At 38.0% G+C, this 21,094-nt stretch overlaps 1 protein-coding gene across 7 annotated transcripts in view; it reads left to right on the plus strand.

Moving 5' to 3' along the window:
- Positions 1 to 19,157, plus strand: part of NEDD4 (NEDD4 E3 ubiquitin protein ligase) — a 143,053-nt gene extending 123,896 nt beyond the window's left edge. For all 7 annotated transcript variants that reach the window (XM_070236209.1, XM_023616898.2, XM_001500766.6 and 4 more), the window contains 15 exons: positions 1,207 to 1,287; positions 1,513 to 1,567; positions 1,656 to 1,714; positions 2,824 to 2,889; positions 6,405 to 6,634; positions 7,371 to 7,492; positions 7,579 to 7,649; positions 8,765 to 8,860; positions 9,186 to 9,259; positions 9,547 to 9,607; positions 12,114 to 12,173; positions 12,260 to 12,367; positions 12,998 to 13,094; positions 15,579 to 15,651; positions 16,176 to 19,157. In XM_070236209.1, the coding sequence (XP_070092310.1) occupies positions 1,207 to 1,287; positions 1,513 to 1,567; positions 1,656 to 1,714; positions 2,824 to 2,889; positions 6,405 to 6,634; positions 7,371 to 7,492; positions 7,579 to 7,649; positions 8,765 to 8,860; positions 9,186 to 9,259; positions 9,547 to 9,607; positions 12,114 to 12,173; positions 12,260 to 12,367; positions 12,998 to 13,094; positions 15,579 to 15,651; positions 16,176 to 16,278 (1,356 nt within the window). In that variant the 3' untranslated portion in view covers positions 16,279 to 19,157. The remainder of the gene's footprint in view (positions 1 to 1,206; positions 1,288 to 1,512; positions 1,568 to 1,655; positions 1,715 to 2,823; positions 2,890 to 6,404; positions 6,635 to 7,370; positions 7,493 to 7,578; positions 7,650 to 8,764; positions 8,861 to 9,185; positions 9,260 to 9,546; positions 9,608 to 12,113; positions 12,174 to 12,259; positions 12,368 to 12,997; positions 13,095 to 15,578; positions 15,652 to 16,175) is intronic.
- Positions 19,158 to 21,094: the final 1,937 nt, after the last annotated feature.

A 21,094-nucleotide genomic window follows, 5' to 3' on the forward strand; every position in this document is an offset into this window, starting at 1 on the left:
CTTTTTGCGCTTACCTTCCTATCTTTCAAAAATATTACTAAATCAACACCTTAACAGATAGGTACCAAAAAGCATGGTTGGGGACTGAGACATAACGTGTAGTCCAGTTTAATGTCCCACTCTTCCACCAGTTTTTATTTAGAGAAGACCCCTCTATGGTGACACAATCCCTAAAGAGTGGGGCAAAATACTCTGAATGGTTTCTGTGAAAGAGATGATGAGTTCATACTGATCCCACTCTGAGGACTGAATACTGTAGCCTGAGTAGCCTGAGAATGAGAGATTTTAGATGGAGAAAATATTATTTCACAGATTAAGGAAATGAAATAACAGTGTGCCCTTTTTTGGGGGCGGGGGGTAAGGAAGATTGGCCCTGAGCTAACATCTATTGCCAATCTTCTTCTTTTTGCTTGAGGAAGATTGTCACTGAGCTAACATCCGTGCCAGTCTTCCTCTATTTTGCATGTGGGATGCCACCACAGCATGGCTTGATGAACGGTGTGTAGGTCTGCACCCGGGATCCAAACCCACGAACCACAGGATGCCAAAGTGGAGCACACAAACTTAACCACTATGCCACTGGGCTAGTCCCCCAAAAGTGAACTTTTTTTGGGGGGGGGGGGCGAGAAGGATTGTCCCTGAGCTAACATCTGTACCAATCTTCCTCTATTTTTTTTTTTTTTGTATGTGGGATGCTGCCACAATATGGCTTGACAAGTGGTGTGTTGGTTCACACCTGAAATCTGAACCCGCAAACCCCAGCCCGCAGAAGTGGAGCATGTGAACTTAACCACTATGCTACCGGGCCAGGCCCGAAAAGCATACTTTTTAAAGAGATTTTTTTCTTTTTGGCTGGGGAAGATTCTCCCTGAGCTAACGTCTGTTGCCAATCTTCCTCTTTTTTTTTTTTTCTCCTCAAAGCCCCACTGCATAGTTGTATTTTCTAGTTGTAAGTCCTAGTTCTTCTTTGTGAATTGCCACCACAGCATGCCAACTGACGGATGCTGTGGTTCTGTGACCGGGAACTGAACCTAGGCTGCCGAAGTGGTGAGAGCACCGAACTTTAACCACTAGGCCATCAGGGCTGGCTCTAAAGAGAATATTTTAAATATCCACTGATACTAAAAACCGTAGTAACAGATTGACTTCTGTGATTTTAAAATTTGTGTGTGTGTATTGTTTTCTTTATTTACTCTACCAAAAAAGGAAGATCCAAGACTGAAAATTCCAGCTCATCTGAGAGGAAAGACGTCACTTGATTCTTCCAGTGATCTGGGGCCTTTACCTGTAAGTTTGGAGAACTGCTCACTCTAACTTGGCTAGCTCAAACATTTTGTATTTTGGAATACAGTAGTTCTTTAACAACTAAAATTAATATTATTATTAAAGGGTTGATGCCTTTTACAAAGAATGGAATGTACAAATTAAATTAACCGTATAACCAATGCCATTTTTCTACCTGTACATCTAAAACCCCTTCCTAAAATAATTGAAAAACATTCTTCATTACAGCCAGGATGGGAAGAAAGAACTCACACAGATGGAAGAATCTTCTACATAAATCACAGTATGTACAATGTGATTTTTCATTACTTTTTTTTTTGTGATACTGAATTTTGTGCATGAGAATAAACATCGATTTTCTCTTTCTTCAGATATAAAAAGAACACAATGGGAAGATCCTCGGTTGCAGAATGTAGCAATAACTGGACCAGTAAGTATCTTTGTATTACTCTGCTCTGACAGAAGTGTCCTCTCCCCTGTCTCTTCAAGGGCGAATGGTCAAGGGCATAATCCTGCAGGCGTTGACAGGAAAGCACATTTGCAATTCTCTCCTCTCGCCCCTACCCCACTCCGGGTCTCAGTTGTTTGCAAAGAGCATCTAAGGTCGTTATCCTTACCCTACCCAATAGCCTTGGGAGACGAGGGAGCCACAGTCAAAATGCTAAGGCAGTGGGCTGCTGTGCTCAGGCTGGTACTTGCCATTGCCTGAAAAAGAATCCTGGCAGTCCTCCCCAGATCAGAGAGGAGCCAACCTGATAGCTGACAGTGCCCTATCAACTCCAGGATCATGTCTTGAACTTTGTGGTAGAAATCATTGTATATATAAGATATTATATATATGTATATGTGTGTATGTGTATGTGTATAGATATGTGTGTGTGTATAGATATGTGTGTGTATATATGACACAGTCGTATTGAAGTATAAATATTACCATGTAATATGTTTATACTACTCTTGAGTCAGATTAATGATAGCAAAATCATTATCCTCTTTTATATTTATAGCTACTTTTTCCATTTTTAGTTTTTCAGATTTTACTTGTTTTCTAATTCACAAAAACAAGTAAAATTGAAGATTTAGTTCTTTTAGACTACTCTTGAGTCTCCCATGTTTAGTCTTTTAAAATAATGGATAAAAAAGGCAACTCCTCAGAGTTCAAGGAAAAAGTACATTTTTCAAATTGTTCCCTTAATGGAGAAATCACTTTGAAAGTCTCTTTAGAAATGGAAATTTTCATTTCTAATATTTCTCTCCTTGGAAGAAATTTCCTGTTTCTGGCATGTTACATTTCAAGAATATTGCATGATGAAAATTACAGCCATAGGAATTGCTGAATACAATTTTATCTTACACAGAGAAATTTAAATTTTTAAAGTTTTATATTTGCTTTTCTTCGAATTAAACTTTTCTTTCCAAATATTCTCTTTTGATATCTTAAACTTATGTTCATAAAATACCCAAAGGGGAACTTTTAAAATTTTTTCAGAATAAAAACAACCTAAACGTTCTTTATTTTTCCCAAATTTTCAACTAAAGGCAGTGCCCTACTCCAGGGATTACAAAAGAAAGTATGAGTTCTTCCGAAGAAAGTTGAAGAAGCAGGTTAGTGATACTTATAATGAGTTCTTAGAAATGATTGTTATGTAGACTGAAAGTATGGGAAATGCATTTTAAAAAGTAATAGAGAATATGTTCTACATTTGTAATAATTTTGAATAGTTGTTTACAGGAAAAGGGTGCTTATTTTTTGAGTAGCTGTTATATATCATCAGAGACCACAATTATTTTATGTCTTTCTTCATTTTTCAAGATATTCTGTAGTATAGAAAAATAGTATTAAAAGTTTGCCATAAAGAGCTCTAACTTCATTTCCTAGTGAAGTTTGTGGGGTTTGGGTTTTGTCAAATCTGAGTTAGAGTACCTCGGGAGATTGTCTCCTGACCTAGACTTTGATTGTGTGGGAGCTCTCTCAGGATTCTTTTATGCTTTGGCTATTCATTCTCCACAGCTTCAAATATAACCTCTCTCTGCAAAATTTGAAAATAGAACTGTGATTGGAACAGTGCTCGTTACTTGTCTTTTTCTGCTTATCAGATATGTTCACTACACTTTTTTACATCACCACAAATTCAGTATGTTTGGGACTAAACTCATCATCTGCCCATCTGTTTCATTTCTGTTGGTGATGACCATTTTTTAATGCCTTTCTGTAATTTGCTCGTACTTTCCCCCTTTCCCTGCAGTTTAGGAATGCCACCACTAGGTGGCGATATTGGGTTACACTTACTTGCGTTCTAAGCAGGAAGCCTGCTTTTCCAAAGATTCAAGATGGTGGGCCTGCTACCACAGATTTTTTTTCATCCAGAATTTAACAAAAATGAAATATAGTTTTTTAGTGCAAATATTTTATGCCTTAACAAAATCCTAAAATATCAGCAACTTTTTAAACTCGAATAATAACTGTGTCAAAATCACTTTGGAAATTTGTTTTTCTACTTCTAGGATTTGGGATTGTCAGTCTTCACTGATTTCTAATAAATATTTTCACTCTTAGTGAAAATATGCTAGTGGAGAAGCACCAGCTTCTCCAATTGCCACTCTGAACACTTATAAACTTGTTACTGTATCCAATTATTGACATCTTCCAGGCAGCAGGATATGGAACAAGGCCTTTATAAACAGGTCACAGAACACAAAAACATAACGAAAGCATTAATATTTATTGACCTTTCACTACATTCCAGGCATTCTTCTTAGCAAGTTGAATGTATTATTCATGTAGTCCCTACAACAACTCTATAAGAAAGGGACTGTTATCACCACACTTTACAAGTGAGGAAACTGAGGCACAGAGAGATTAGGCAATGTCATCAAGTTCCATGGTTATTAGTGGCAAAGCCTGATACAAACCAAACGGTCTAGCTCCAGAGTCCATCGTCTTAACCAACATGATATGTGATATTGGTGATTAAGAGAGGAAATTACCCAGAATGCAACAAAGGCATATAAAGAGATAAAAACATGAAAGGAAAGAGAGACTCAAAAACATGGGGAAGAGGCTGAGAATCTGAATTCTCAGTTTAACAAAAAGTCTCAAGCAGGATTTAAAAACAAAATCTATATCTGGATGTATCACAGCAGAAGAGTAGAACCCTGAGGGAGAGATAAAAGTGTTAAAAGGCAATGCTACAAAGCCTTGTAGCATTTCCTCTGCCTTATCTTTAACCTTTTCCTCTGCCTTATCTTTAACATCTTATTAGTTAAGAATAAGGCTGACTAATCATTATTGAGCTCACCCTGTGCCAGATACCATGTAAGCTCATGAAATACATTATCCCGTTAAACCGTGGAAATTTTTCTTCCATCCCTCTCTTTCTTCCGTTGTCACTCCCTCACACAGTTCATTTGTCTTCTCTCACACGGTCTGTTTCAGGGTCTTTAACTGACCAGCTTGCCTCTTGTCTCTCCCCCTTAAAACCACCCTTTACACTCTACCCCGTCAGCTTCTGAGAACATAGCAATCTGATCATGTGCTCCCTGCTCAGTGACTCTCTTCCTAGTCACCATTCACCCTTTCCACACTCTGGCCCCAGGCTACAGACTTCTCCACCTTCCTCTTGCACTATAATCCCCCTTTCCCTTCCCCTCCTCCTCCTGTACCCTCTGAAGTATGTGGAAGTATTCTACAGTAGTACTATAGTACAGTACCTCTGAATAGAATAGACCCCTCATGCATGCTCTCCGCTTAACCTGCTGTTCCTCAGTCTCTCTCTCCCTTCCCTTCCTGTCGAGACTTCCTCTCGAGGCCTCCTTGATTGCCTCACTTGCAATTAATAGCTCAATCTTTTAGGATCCCACAAAACATTGCTTATATCTCAATAATTAGCAATTTTCCTACTCCTTTAAGTCTCAGAATTAGTAACATTTATATTGTTTCTCACATACTCACCAGATCATAAGCTCCTTGAGGAGGTGACCACATCTTATGGCATGTTTTTACTCCCTTTTCCTCCCATCCCTGGTCCCACTGTATTACCTACCTAGCGTGGGGCCTGGCCCAGAGCAGGCCTCAGTAAATGCTTGGTGAGTAACCAACCTGCACTAGTTGCCTAGTGTCTAGTCTAAAATTGCTTTTTTCCAATATTCCCATTTTTTTAGATTGTATAAGCAGCAGAGGAAACTGCTTATATTATGCTTATATTGTTTATATAAACTGCTTATATTATTGTTTCTATAGGGCTTTCAATTTTGCCTAAATATATTGATAGTAAAATTAATATTCTTTCCTTAGAGCTAAGCCTCTTTTCTTTTTTTAAAGTGACAGAATATTGATAGCATGTTTTCTCTTAATGGTTTCCACTTGAACGTTGCACACAAAGCACTCAAGAATAAAAGAATCAGATATAGTTCCATAAAATTCACAATAAGGTCTGCCTAAAAGCGTAGTTATCTACATTTGTCACATAAGCAAAGGATGTACAAAAGATTAGTGAGGCAGTGCAGCTCACTAAGAGCAGAGACTCTGAAGCTAAGACTTTCGTAACTTCTGTCTTCAGTTTCTTCATCAATAAAATGGAGATAATAATAGTAGCTTCTTCATGGTATTATTATGAGGAGTAAATGAACTTACTGGTCAAAGTTAAATTAAAATGTTGGGAACAGTGCCTGGCACGGTCTGTAAATGTTAGCACCTGTTAATAGTTAAGCAGGGTAGGCTCAAAGGAGGAAAAGTGGAGGTAGGGAAAAACCCTGGACCAACAGGCAGGCAACAAGTAGCAGGCAGCAGCTAGACTACAGGTCACAGAATGGTCCTTGTTGGAACTTCTATGGAACTGACTGTTCATGACATGCCTTCATGTGAGCGTTATTACCACTATAACTTGCTGCTTCTTCAGATATAAAAATCAGAAGGCTATATTATTATGTGATTAGAGAAAATGCATGGATTCTTTTATACCATAGAGGAAATATAGACAATGTTCCTAGTCTTGTTTTCCCTCAAAATGGGTCTTGAGCACAGGGTGGAGTGCAGTGGATTTTATGACTTTTATAAGAGAGAAATTTGGTGTCATATTGAATCGATTTAAACCATGTGTCTCTCTTCTCTGGGTTTTCAGAATGACATTCCAAACAAATTTGAAATGAAACTTCGCCGTGCAACTGTTCTTGAGGACTCTTACAGGAGAATTATGGGTGTCAAGAGAGCAGACTTCCTCAAGGCTCGACTGTGGATTGAGTTTGATGGTGAAAAGGGATTAGATTATGGAGGAGTTGCCAGAGAATGGTTCTTCCTGATCTCAAAGGAAATGTTTAACCCTTATTATGGGCTGTTTGAATATTCTGCTACGTAAGTAACTTCACAATGCTGTATACAGAAAAAAAAATCACTATTTTGAAAATTACAGAGTTGTATGATGCAAGGAAAGTGTATATTACAATGTGCCAGAAAATGTAGACTATAACTAATGTTTCAGAAATAACTTTTTGTTTACTTTGGTAAAATATACATAATGTAAAATTTATAATTTTAACCATTTTAAGTGTATAGTTCTATAGCAGTAAGTACGTTCACATTGTTATGCAGTTATCACCACCATCTGTCTCCAGAACTTTCTCATTATCCCATACTGAAACTCTGTACCCATTAGACACTAATTCCCCCATTCACTGGCAGCCACCATTCTGCTTTCTGTCTCTATGAGGTTAACTACTCTAGGTCCCTCATATAAGTGGAATCATACAGTATTTGTCCTTTTGGGACTGATATGTTTCATTAGTATAACGTCTTCAAGGCTCATCCATGTGGTAGCATGTGTCAGAATTTCCTTCCTTTTTAAGGCTGAATAATATCTCATTATGTGTTTATACCACATTTTTTTAATCCATTCATCTGTTGATGAACATTTGGGTTGTTTCCACCTTTTGGCAGAAATTACTATTTTCAAAACATTAAATCCAGTGGTCTAATGTGTTTCTAATAACGGTAAACAACTCTAAAAAGAGGGAGGTAATTTACTATTTGTTATATTAAAATTTTTATATGAAATATAGAGAGGATCATTTAGATGTGCTTGTCTTTACAGGGATAATTATACACTACAGATAAATCCAAACTCTGGCTTGTGTAATGAAGATCACCTCTCTTATTTCAAATTTATTGGCCGGGTAGCTGGAATGGCAGTTTACCATGGAAAACTGTTGGATGGTTAGTATCAAGCATAAATTTCTTTTTTAATTCAATTATCTTATTTCACTTGGTAATCATTTTAAATATATTTGATTTCTTGCAAGGTTTTTTCATCCGCCCATTTTACAAGATGATGCTGCACAAACCAATAACACTTCATGACATGGAATCAGTGGTATGTCTGTTTCACTTATAATACAGAGAAAATATAATTTAACAGGCAACTGAATATTTTAAAGTTAGATTTTAATGATGAAATTAATAGATTATAATGTTTCAAAACACAAAGGAACATTTTCCCCAACATTTTATTATGAAAATTTTCTAACATAGAATAAAATTGAAAAAATTTTCTAGTGAACATGTGTGTATCCACCACCAAGATTCCACAATTGGCTTTTTTTCTATATTTATTTTATCACATACCTATCCATCTGTCCACCCATGTATTCATCAATCCATCTTATTTTTTGATGCATTTCAAAGAAAGTTGCAAGTATAGGTAAACTGCTCCCTAAATACTTTAACATGCTATACAACATTTTTATGTATCTCTTGCATCAATATATGAATTGTGATCTTTTATGATGAGTGGCGTATGTTTTCAAAATAGCAGTCCAAAGGCAAGGCCTTGCGGTTAGGCCACTACAAAGAAACAGAAACCTGAGGATTAAATCTCTGCCTATAAGCCTTGCTGCCTATGCTGAATGGCCTCATACGCTGTGTGAACACAGATTCCAAGACCTCTTCCTGGGTACCAAGTTCATTTTTTATTCCTTTCTAGTGATACATTAGCAGTGTGAACCATATTATCAATCATAAGATTACACAGTTGAGTTGGCTAATTCAGGTTTTGAATTTAATTTGATATTTTTCTTTAACTTGGGCCAGGTGTCAATAACAGCCTCCCCATAGCTGCTTAAACATTTCACACACAGTCTCATAGGCCATATGAGAAAGGTGCTAGGTGCCCCTGAGTGTCCATGGAAGGTAGGATTCATCTGAAAACTGCTTTCTTTGACCCTTTAACTGGATAAGAAAATCACTGCTTCCACACAGAGATAGATTGCTAAACTTTTAAGCAGGTACCGCTCTATTGATATATGCATTTTTATTCTCACACTTACGAGTCATCCATCTCTTTTTATAATCCTTGTGTATTTATGGAAAAGATGTCCAACTGACCTTTTCATCTTTTGTCCAATTATTCAGACCCCCAGCCTACTTTGTTTGCAGGTTCAGGTGTGTTCTTTATATGCAAATTCTAAATATACAATTTTTCCCATCTAGGACGGTGAATATTACAATTCACTAAGATGGATTCTTGAAAATGACCCAACAGAACTGGACCTCAGGTTTGTCATAGATGAAGAACTTTTTGGACAGGTTCGTAAATTTTGATTAATTAAAATGGTACATAAATTATGAAACAAATGTTATAACTTAATATTAGACGTTAAATAGTGCATATCCTCAACACATTTCTGTGCTCTAGTTTTAAATTTATTTTCCGGTAACAAAAGCTGTCTGTCATCAAGAATTTCTGCTTTATTTGACGCATTCCATATTTATTTTAGTACAACTAGTATTTTAAGTTTTCTTAGTTTTTGAATGGATTTATTAAAAACACCACGTTTCTGGTATAACTATAATATGTATACTTTATTTTTTTTCACTAAAATAACATATCAAGGTATTTGCTTAATTTTAGACACATCAACATGAGTTGAAAAATGGTGGATCAGAAATAGTTGTCACCAATAAGAACAAAAAGGAATATATTTAGTAAGTATCTTGTTAGTAGGTATTTTACTGTGTTTAGTAAATACTTTACTGGAAATAAGTTTGTACTTCTTTCTGGGAAAATTCTTCATACCTTCTTTCTCTTCCCCCATAGCCAGGGTCTCAGTGTTCTTTTTCTCTTTCTATAATAATGTCATATTACCTACTCATGTTCAGTTTTTTTTCTTTGGCTTAGCTAGTCTTTATTTTTTGTTTCTAACCAGAATAAATACACCTTAAATTGTTTTCTGGCTTCATGTGAAAAAGATGAAATGTTTTGTTTCTTGTAGTCTTGTAATACAATGGCGATTTGTAAACCGAATCCAGAAGCAAATGGCTGCTTTTAAAGAGGTACTCGTTCTCTTTTGTTTGTTCTTCTATAATTTCAAAGTACGATCCATAAGTTTTAAACATTGGGCTTCATCACATCTGAGAAAAAGTAGTATATGACTTGCTTTTTAAAACCATTTTCAATTCTATTTTCATATTAACAAAATATTAAATGAATAAACACTGTTAAAACTCCATCATCCAGGAAGTCTATGCAGTAACCACTGACAGTCCCCCTTCACATCTATCGCTGCCCCCCGCCTTTCCCCAGCCCCGCTCCCCTCACCTTGAGTACCATAGGTAAGCAAAGGACAAGAGGGCTATCGTGACAGTGGAAAATACCATTTGTTTCTTCTCCTAAATGGGACCACACAATACATATTGATTGATGACTTGATTTCTTCTCCTATCAGATATTTATTGGAGATTTTGCACGACAAGTATATAGCTACCTTTCTTTGTAGCTGCATTTTATTCATAAAATAAACTCATAAGCTATTTACGCTTCCCAATTAATAGACATTTAGGCTATTGTCAGGGCACTCATTTCTTAAGCTAACGTAAAATCTTCTATTAAATATTTATCACATACTTTTTCATGTATTCGATATTGAGCATTGACTGTGTCTGGCGCTTGTGAGGCAAAAAGACATAGGTCCTGCTGTCAAAGAGCAGAGAATCTAAAGGGTGAAATAGACAGAGGCAAGCCTGAAGTGCTAGGTAAGCAGAGAGAAGAGGTAGAAACCAGAGCAGGGAGACGTGGAGAAAGGGGCAGAGAAGGTTAGAGGGATTGGCCAGCCACAGGGAAGAAGGAAATGCAATTCTAAGGAGAGAGAGCAGCATGTGTAATGTCTGGCAATAAGACAGACTGTGCACACGTTAAAGAAAATACAGGAGCCAGCCCCGTGGCATAGTGGTTAAATTCAGCACACTCTGCTTTGGCAGCCCAGGTTCGCGGGTTCAGATCCCAGGCATAGACCTACACCACTCATCAGCCATGCTGTGGCAGTGAGCCACGTACGAAATACAGGAAGACTGACACAGATATTAGCTCAGGGCAAATCTTCAACCAAAAAGAAGAGGAAGATGTTAGCTCAGGGCCTATCTTCCTCACCAAAAAAAAGGAAAGAAAGAAAGAAAATACAAGCAATTCATATACTGGATGAGAGGACACAAGAGATAAAACTAAGCCTGGGGAGCTGAGCAGAACCAGATTATTAAGGACCTGTTTGTTAAACTGAAAACAAAGGTGGAGGTTGGAGTTTTCTGACTTCCAGTGAGGGGAAGAAACGTGGCATTAAAGGCTGTTAAACAATAAAACACAAGGATTTAATTCACATTTTGGTCCTATCCTTCCAGAAGTGGTATGTAGTGAATTAGAGAAAGGCAAGACTAGCAGCGGAGGCTAGTTGGGAAAGTGCTACAGTAATCCAGGTGAGGAATGGTAAGGACGAGAACTAAGATGATGGTGGTGGGGAGAGAGTTGTGTGTGAATTTGAATGGTATTCAGGAAGGGTGAGCTATAGCAGAGGGCAATTTAAAAGCTAGAGATCTGGGGTGGCAGTATGGGGGTCATCTGCATATGTATAATGGAGCTGTGGACTAGATAAGATGGAAAATTCGAAAGAATAGTAAAAGTGGATGGCCATACATGGAGATATGGGAACACCACCATTTCGAGAATGGACAATAAAAAAAGAGACTTCAAAGGAAATTAGGAAAGGCAGACAGAGAAAAAGAGAAAAGCATCAATAGCAAAGTTTCAAGAACAAAGGTGTTTTCGCCCATATCATAGTGCAGAAAAGTCAAATAAGATATGGAACTAGAAAGCGTTGGTCAGATTTAGCCACAAAACTGTCTTTGACTTTTTCCAGGACAGCTTCAGGGAAGCGGTGGCGTAGATTGCAGTGGGTTAAGGGATGGAGGGGAGATGAGCAAGTGGATTCAGGAACATATGACACTGTCCAGAACTTGGCTATAAAGAGAAGAAAGAGGGGTTTGCTTTTTTGTTAGTTTTTAAGGTAGATATGGCTTGAACAAATTTAAATATATAAAGAGTATGCTAATAAAGAGAAGTAGGTTCAGTGAGGTGACCTCTTTGAGGAAGCATTTGAAGCACAGAGAGGAAGTGGTACCTCTCTCCACTGCCACGGGAAGGACGCCATGATGGATGTTGGTGCTGGTTGCTATTTGAGATGCAGAAGGTTGAGGGAATTCCTCCCTACATAATCGCCTCTGTTTTCTCTCTCAAATAGAAATTTTCTGCTGTAAAGGGGTGACATGGAGGAGGAGGAGGCTTGAGAAGTGCGGGAAAGTTTTAAAATAGCCACTTTGAGGAATCAATGAGAGAAAACAGATGATGGATACGTTCATTTTCTTGCCAATATTGAAATCTCAAGAGCCCATGAATGTGTAGTGGTAGGAATCCATATGGATGTGGGATTTCTCCAGTAGCACCCGGAAGGTGAACTATAGGATTGTCCATTGACCCTGCTAACCAGGTTTTTAAATACATTCTTTCTACTAGGGGTTTTTTGAACTAATACCACAGGATCTCATCAAAATTTTCGATGAAAATGAACTAGAGGTAAGAAATAGTATTCTTATTTTAAAACAGGACTTTTGTACCCATTATTTTTTCTTGTCTACAGTTTGACATTTCTTATTTTGTAGCTTCTTATGTGTGGATTAGGAGATGTTGATGTGAATGACTGGAGAGAACACACAAAATATAAAAATGGCTACAATGTAAATCATCCAGTCATACAGTGGTTTTGGAAGGTAATTGAAAGCTTCTATTTTCATAAATTATTTTTTGATAGATTCAATCAATTTATACTAGTGGGTTACATATAGATAAGACAAATATATATATATATTCCAGCAAAAATTATCATTGATTTTCTACTATATATATCTACCTTCTGGATATGGTCCTGACCTCCATGCATATTTACAGATAAGTAAGTAAAGTGTTCAGAGTGTGTAAAGGGCACTGACAGCTGATCTAGACACTTAAGTTCCGTACTAAAGTAGGGACACTTCAAGAGAATGTGTCATAACCTCAGCGTATTCTCTGGGACTCCTACATGGCTCCTTTAAAAGTGAAAATGTGTATACCACTCAATAATATCAATAAATATGATTTTTTAAAATCCATGAGTCGCATCTGAGAAGAAATTTTTGTCACTTTGTTAGGGTATAATCCTATTCTAAAGAGTTACCATGTAGCCTTGGAAATAAAGTCTCAAAAACTTTGTAAACCACCCATAAACACACATTTAACTAAAACAAACATGCAAATTTAATAAGTGATCATTACTGCTCTAAATTCTGATAGCATATTTTTCAGAATAGTTTTGTTACCTTTTTTCCAACGATATTCCTCAATGCTGTTTTCATCTTATTCAGGCTGTTTTAATGATGGATTCAGAAAAAAGAATAAGATTACTTCAGTTTGTCACTGGCACATCCCGTGTGCCTATGAATGGATTTGCTGAACTATATGGTAAGGATTTTCCATAGATCATTAAAAAATGGAGCAATGCCAATTGTCTTTCTCATGGCTGGTTAGTCTTCAAGCTTCTATAATTTATACAAACATTTAGCTTAATAAAAAAGTAAGGTTTTTAAATTAGATATGCTGAAGTAGGCTAAAATATATATATATATATATATATATATATATATATATATACCTTGTAATCAGAGAAGACTGGAAACATGGAAAACAAAGGAGAAAAGCAGAAACATGAAATGAGGTACTTTCCATTCTTGAATTTTAAATTTGATTCCCACTCTGCAAGCCATTAGACAAAAAGCATTGCCTGTACTGTGATAGTTTAGGGCAGCATGTAAAGTTCCATGGAATGTTAATAAGTATACACCAAAAAACAGAGTCTCATGGTAGAATACATCTGGGGGAATACTGGACTGAGCAAAGTTAGATAGATTGCTTTGGGACTTGTTCAGAACCTTTACTATGGAAAAAAAGCAGAGTTTCCAAAGCTTACTTGCTCATGGAATCCGTGTGTGCGTGTGTGTGTGGTGGTGGTGGTGGTGGGGGTGGAGGATCTCAACAGGCTGCTATTCCTCAGCCTTGTGGGAAACGGCAAGGCTGGGGATAAGTCTGCATGTGTCTCTTTATATTGAGAACTATTATTAATGCAGTTTTCTGTAAAGTGAAATTCTGTATATCCCGTCAAACTATTTTCTCTTTGATTTACCTAGAACACTAGAGGTGTGTTTTATTAAAAAAAGAAAAAAAGTACTGTTTCTGAGGTAGATCACAGTAAGTTTTCTCACATCAGTTAATATTCTATTGGAATGACATTTACTTGCTTTTCAAGATACTAAGAAGAAAGAACAAATCTTTCAGAGGAGATTTAGCAAAGATCGGAGCCGTCCTCAGAGCAAGAGCGATGAGAATTGTTCTGGGGACTAGAAGTCAGGGACCACTAGGTAGTTGCTAAGCTGAATTTACTGTGCAAGTAGAAGGCTGTTGCTATGTGATGGGATCGCTCACCCCCTCTGTCTCCTCTTTGGCAAACCTGGTCTCCTTGTTAAGCTTCATTTATATTTGTTTGCAGAACCTGTCAAGCAGCTGCCACTTCTCCACCTAGAGTCACGCTCACAGTGAGAAGAAGGAGGCAGGAGCTTTGCCGCTAACCATGCACTCCTTCCTTGCCTAATTGGATTTCTTAGCATTTGTCTTTCTAGTGGTTTCACCTGCTCCCCTTCCTGTCTCTTCTGTGCATCAGCCAGTTTGTAGAGAAAACCAAGGCGAGGCAGACACCCCTTACCAACCCTAGCTCCACTTCCCTTTTTATGCAGGGCAGGCCTACGGCCATCCACTGATTTCACAAACTAAAATTTGGGGAAAATGTCCTACACATAGAGCCAGAGTTATTAGTGTTAGAATATAACTTCAAATTTTTATGTGTTTACAAGAAAAAATAGAAGTTGCTTCAAAATGTTAATATTACAATGCAATATTATCTAGCCAATAAAAAGTATGTTAAGTTTATGTCAATTGACTCACAGGGAGTTTTGATGATGGGTTGTTTAGGCGAGAGAACCAAGAAGCTGGGAAATACATATGATTCCATGTCATGGAAAACAAACAGGGACAAAAGTACTGAAATTTTAACAGTGAATGTAATTGTTATGGGTGATGTGTGAAAAGTAGTGCTTTTTGAGAAAACTGTAATATGGAGACTATTAAATATTTTTAGTGCTACTTCTGACAATTATACTGACACACACGTACTTGGATATAATTATAAGATATGGAGAAAAGTATGGAAGGTTACACATTGGGTTGTCAGCATTGATTACCTGGGTGGGTAGAGGATGTTGTGAATTGGAGAAGGAAGAGCTAAGTGAAAACTCCAAAGAAAAAAAAGAGTTTCTAAAAATGCCCATAATAAAAGAAAAACATAGCCTGTATAACATGATCATATGCATATAAAATTCTCTCTCTGTATATGCACATGCACAGAAGGATTCACGACAGGATGTTTGCTTAGAGTTAATGGTGGGATTTGAGGTGATTTTTACATCCTTCATTGTATTTTTCTCTATTGCTTTAATTTTTTGCAGTAAGATTATACGGACAGAAAAAATTAAAGCTATTTTCAGTGGGACTCAAAAGAGAAAGAAAATGTTCATTTTCTCTGTGCTCCTATGAAGGAGGTGGTATATGGAAATACAGTTGTGTACAGGGCTAGGAAGCAGCAAAAACACCATCAGACGTGCCACCCCAGAGTCAGAGGGATACGGTGGTCACAAATGAACTGTTAGAAGAGAAATTCTCATTTCGTGGCTGGACAATAAATCCATCAAGCACAGGACAGCTTTCATTTCTTTTGAGTTTAAAGAAACTAGATTAGTTCCCTGTAGTGTAAGTTCTACACTAGAAAAAGTGAGTTGTGAAATGCCGAGGGTTCCTGTAAAGAGTAAATGAAACCAAAGCAGGTCCTCTTCCTTCCAGGCTCAAACGGACCGCAGTCATTTACAGTTGAACAGTGGGGAACCCCTGAAAAGCTGCCAAGAGCCCATACATGGTAAGCAGTTTCTTAGACCCCGAGAGAACAATCTGGGAGAGCGAAGCTCCCTCAGACAGTTAGTCTAGGTACAGAAGGTCTAGCCCACTCCGTGCTGTTGTCAGTGGCAGCTACGGAGGAGGAGGAGGCGGTGACGTGGACACCAACCCAAGAACAGGTGTTTCTTTACCAGGTAGGCCTGGCCTTCATGTCCAGGTAGCTGAGCATTGGAGAAGCCCATCAACTGTTGACCATATGTTGCCTCCATCACATGAATGATGGGCCATCCCAAGAGGGGCTGGAACATCCCCTTTGGGAGGTTAAGGTGACAGAGAAACCCAGGCATTTGGAGGTGGAGGTGGGGCTGAGAGGACTCCACCAGGGAGTCAGGCCGGAGGCCATGCCTAGAGTCCAGTCCTGTGTCTTCCGTCTTCCCAGTGATAAAAATGTCTGCTCGTGTTGCTGGGAGCAGCATTACCATGTGTGCCATGGGGATACTTGCTTTGTCAGTGTCTTTCATAACCAGTGCCTCTCTGTACTTGCAGCTTTAATCGCTTGGACTTGCCACCCTATGAATCATTTGAAGAATTATGGGATAAACTTCAGATGGCGATTGAGAACACTCAGGGTTTTGATGGAGTTGATTAGATTACAAATAACAATCCACTGTGTTTTACTGGCATTTTTGTATAAGCAAAATCTTGACTTAAAATTTTTCCAGGGAACTACTAAAACTTGGCCATTGATTCTTCCCAGATATGGAGAAAATTAGATAAAAGCATTAGAAGAAACAGTATGACAACTTCACCATGATTTCACTCACTTTTAGATAATGTGTTGCATTTACACAGTTGTTGCATCGTATCCTTAGGGTTCACACTCGAGGATAGGAGTCCTGTGTGCCTGAAATAGTGAGTTTTGTCCTTAACATTTACCTCTTTTACAGTATTTGCCAGGCAGTTCTTTCTTAAACTACTGAAATTGTAACTGTGAAATATTTGTGATGTCATGTGTGAAAAGTTTGATGCTTTTTGAGAAGGAAAACTGAAATTTGGAAAAGAATACTTTAATATGGAGTAAACTACAATCTATTTAGTGCTGCCTGCAGCTGTTTATTATTTTGTAGACCTGCCGAATGCACCTTACTGCCCATAATTTTGGAAAAAACCTTGGAAAGTGTGTTACCTATATTTGTAGTCCACTGACTCACTTGCAGAAAAATGTTTACTTCTTCATTTTCAAGATGTTTGGCTTTTGTTAATATGGAGTTTTACTGAACAAAGTGGTTCGTAAGACATGTGAAACAAATTCAGATTTGCAAAGGGTGAAAAGTGTTAACGCCTTCCTCTTGCCTGTGTGTCCTGATGGTTCATTGGTATAGTCATCGCTCATGTTTTAATTTAGTTTAAACAATTCCTTCTTCAAACATTAAAGCCCCATAAAGCAGTATTTCTAAATATGCCTTGAAGAACTAAGTTAAATGTATAGTACTTGCCTTTACTAGTCATTCTTTACACTTGCACAATTATGTAGTAAATATATGTTTACAGGGTTTATTATGTTTACAGATTAAGCTGATTTCTGTAGTCGCATTTTTATATTTTTAGTATTTCACTTTAGTCAAAAAAAACAAATAATTTGTTAAAAAATAACCAAAGAATAGTTATAATGCGTAATTTGTATTAAATTTATTACCATATTTCTTATGCTTTTAAAAAATACTGTTTACTATGAAAATGATGGTGTTTTACTATAAATCCAAAAGTCTTTTGGCAAAATGCTACAGGTAGAATCCTACTTGAACCAAATCAAAGTACATGAAAGTCATGTGCATGCGTTCAACAAACATTTCCTGAATGCCTGCTGTGTGCAGTGCGCAGAGCTGGGCCCTGGGGGTGAGAGTTAGCAGCTTCAAAGAAAGCTAGCTCAGCCCTCACCCTCAAGGAATTTACAGGTTTAGTGTAAAGGACTTTGTTAAACAATCAAAAGTAGGGATGAGAAGAATAAAACAAAAGGGAAAGATAAAGTGTGCCAAGGCTGTATTTATACGTTTCATACCTATATTGGAATGATTATATAGAAAGTGCTCTTGCAAAAAAGTTAAAACTATTTCTCAAGGTGGTGTCTTGAGGATTTAGGAATAACTGTATATATAGGTTATGAATCTTCTTAAAGACATATATACTCTGAGAATAGTAAAAAGTGCTTATGGCTATTGGTTTAAGTTGGTTAGGGTATATAACACGATGGGTACCTGTCAGCACCTGGTCGAGATCTCAAATGTGACAGTAGCAAATCCACTTTCCAAACACCCCATCAGCTGCACGGCTTAGGGCAAGTAATTCACAGATCAGCGCACCCTGTGTTTCATCTTCACCTGTGTTAACCTGCATTCAGGCAAGACCACCAGACGTAGTCCTAGTTTTATCACTTACCAACTGTTTAAACTGAAGTGACTTTCTTAACCTCTCTGGCCTCCTGTTTCTTCATCTGTCAAATGAGAATAATCCTGCCCACCCTCACTGTCATTCATGTAAGATTGTTGTAAGTTCCAAAGAGATGCTCTGTACAGTGTCATACAATCAGAAGATGCTTTGTGCTAACCATCAGATTTTGTCAAGTCAGGTGTGCACACAAACTCCACTCCCAAAGAAGAATCTCTTTATTTAAAAATGACTGCTAGTAGACAAGGAAGTAGAAACATCTCTGACTTTGAATACATACAGATATATATGTATACATAGGTTTATCTAAATGTGGATCTTACTATCTTAGAATTCATTTTCTCCACATCAGCAAAGTAATATTAATATGGGCCAATGCACTTTGGAATGTCCTCATTATATATAGAAATGAACGTGAAAACTATTTTTGTTAAAACAGGATTTTGCCACATGATTGTTTAAATATCACTTCTGTGAAATATCATAGCAGATATCAGAGCTTGAGAAGACATAAAGCTTGCTTTTCAACTGGCTAATATTCACTTGGATGATCCTATGATTTAATAAAACAGGGTGTTAATGAGACCAGACACGCCCACTAACCCCCAGCCACAGACCATCATCCCTTTTGTCTCCCACATCGTATCGAGCAACACAGCCCCTCATCCCAGATAGAAAAATATCTCAAATGCATTTTATGGCTGGAGAGTAAATCGGGTCATTTTCATAAATCAAGGATGTCATATTTTTCTAGAAATTATAAGCACATAATTTTAGCCTATATTTTTTCTGTAATCAAATTTTAACATAGACATAAAATTGTATCACAAGTGCATTTCATCCTAACTCAAATTTAAATGGTATTTGTTTTCATTTTTTATTTATAATGCTGAAATTATTCCATATAATTATCAAGTTCAACACAATTCGTTTTGATTATAAGCCATTTGATGTTCTTTAAAATCTTCTCATATGATAAATATATATCAAGATTAGTATATCAAAATTTATTGCATACTTTAAAAGATCATTTTTAAAAATCTTGATGCCACAAATAAAGTTTTATTCTAATAAAAACAAAAACTGTGATTCATTTTTAAATAGAAAATTCCCAAGCCAGTATTCTGGGTGATATCTTCCGGTCTAGTCCTTTGCAGCCACATGTGAAATTCTCAAGACCATCTTGAATTTGTATCTGGTGAACTAGCATGATTATAAACTCTTAACACAGATAATCTCCACTTTACAGAAACATGTGATGTTCCAAAAGTCTGGTTGTTAGTGAAATATCCAGCAGACAACATAATAACAAAGCTACAAATGGACTGGGTCTCAGGCATGTTGTTGCTCATTCTAGAAGCCAGCCTTGTAACCTAACCTCTGTTTATAACATTGTTTCTACGAAAAAAGCAGTTCCAAGTGTTAATTCAGAACTAAGTATCTTTTCCTCCTTCTAGGCACCTGTAAGTTTCCCAGTTAGAAAGGAATCTAGGCACCACCCGGCCGCCCCTACCCCGCACACAACCCCAAACCATCCCTGGGTAGGTGCTTTTCCAGCCTCCTGTTTCCACTAAAATCCAGACTGTAGCTTTTAATCCTTGGGACCCAGACCACTGCCCTCTCTGCTTCCACCCCTCCAGCGATAACCAGCTCAGGCACTAACTAGCCCACCCCATGCCCCACCATACAGGAAGTCCTTGGTTTGCTGTCAATCAGAGCAGATACATTCCTTTTATAAAGGATATTAAAGTAAGTGCTAGGATCTCAGAACCTCACTATGAATAAAAGGCTTCAGTAGATTTGTATTTTTCTTGAAAGTTAAAGATTATCCCTAAATTAGCTGCCTGTTTCAGTTCTGCTGGTCTCTTTGCTTGCAATCCATCCTACGCAGTGCCTTCATCCGCACCAGTGTTTCCTTTTTAGTAGACAAATCTGATCAGATTAGTCTGCCAAAAGCCCGCTGAAAGCTCCCCAGAGCCAGAAGCGCGAAGCCCAAACCCATTGGCACGAAACGCAGTGTGTCCTCAGCTTAATGTATGAGCTCCACCGTCCAGCATACTCCACTCAGGCCCCCTGTGCTCCACCCAAACAGACCTCCCTCCAGTCCCTCGTCACTGCAGATTCCTCTGCACCCGCTCTGCCTGGCGTGCTCTCACCCCTCATGTCCGCTTGAGAACTCACTCCTCCTTTTGGGGTGGGAAGGTGCTGTGGCCTCGGCATTTGGTAAGTACTAGCACAAATAACATTGTATTGCAAGACTTTGTTCACATAATTCCCCCTACAAAGTTTTAGGCAGCTTGAGGACAGAGACTACTTTCTATACATTTTTGTAATATGTTCATTTCCCAATGCATAAATATTTGATGAACATGACGATCTGATGAATACTGTTTGTGTATACGATCCACTGCGCATGTATTGAGCACCTACGATGTCCCTGGTACTGTGCAATAATACACAGGAAGCTCTATATTTAGGGGACATTGGGAACCATATAAATACACCTGTGGAGAGGGAGCGTGATTGAGGCCCTGCCGAGCACCAGGGTCTCCAGTAAACACTTTATGTGGATCCCATTTAATCTTCATAAAAACTCAGTGAGGCAGGTTCTATAGGCTCAAGAAGGACAAGTAATTCACCTGAGTGTGTAAACTTAGTGGACACACAAAAAAATTCATTTTCTATTGCTGTATAGCAGATTACCACAAACTTAGCAGCTAAAATCAACCCCATTCATGATCTCACAGTTCAGTAGGTCAGAAGACCACATGGGCTCAGCTGGGTTCTCCGCTTAGGGTCTCACAAGGCCAAAATCAAGATGTCAATCAGCTGGGCTCTTATCTGCTTCCATGATACTCCAGGTTGTTGACAGAATCCAGTTCTTTGTGGCTGTAGGTTTGAGGTCTCCGTTTTTTTTGCTGGCTGTCAGCTGGGGGCCACTGTTAACTTCTAGACGCCACCCACATTCCTCTTCACGTGGCCCCTTCCATCTTCAAGCCAGCAATGATGTGTGGAATCTG

Source organism: Equus caballus, chromosome 1 (genome assembly GCF_041296265.1).
Source record: "Equus caballus isolate H_3958 breed thoroughbred chromosome 1, TB-T2T, whole genome shotgun sequence".
NCBI lineage: Eukaryota > Metazoa > Chordata > Mammalia > Perissodactyla > Equidae > Equus > Equus caballus.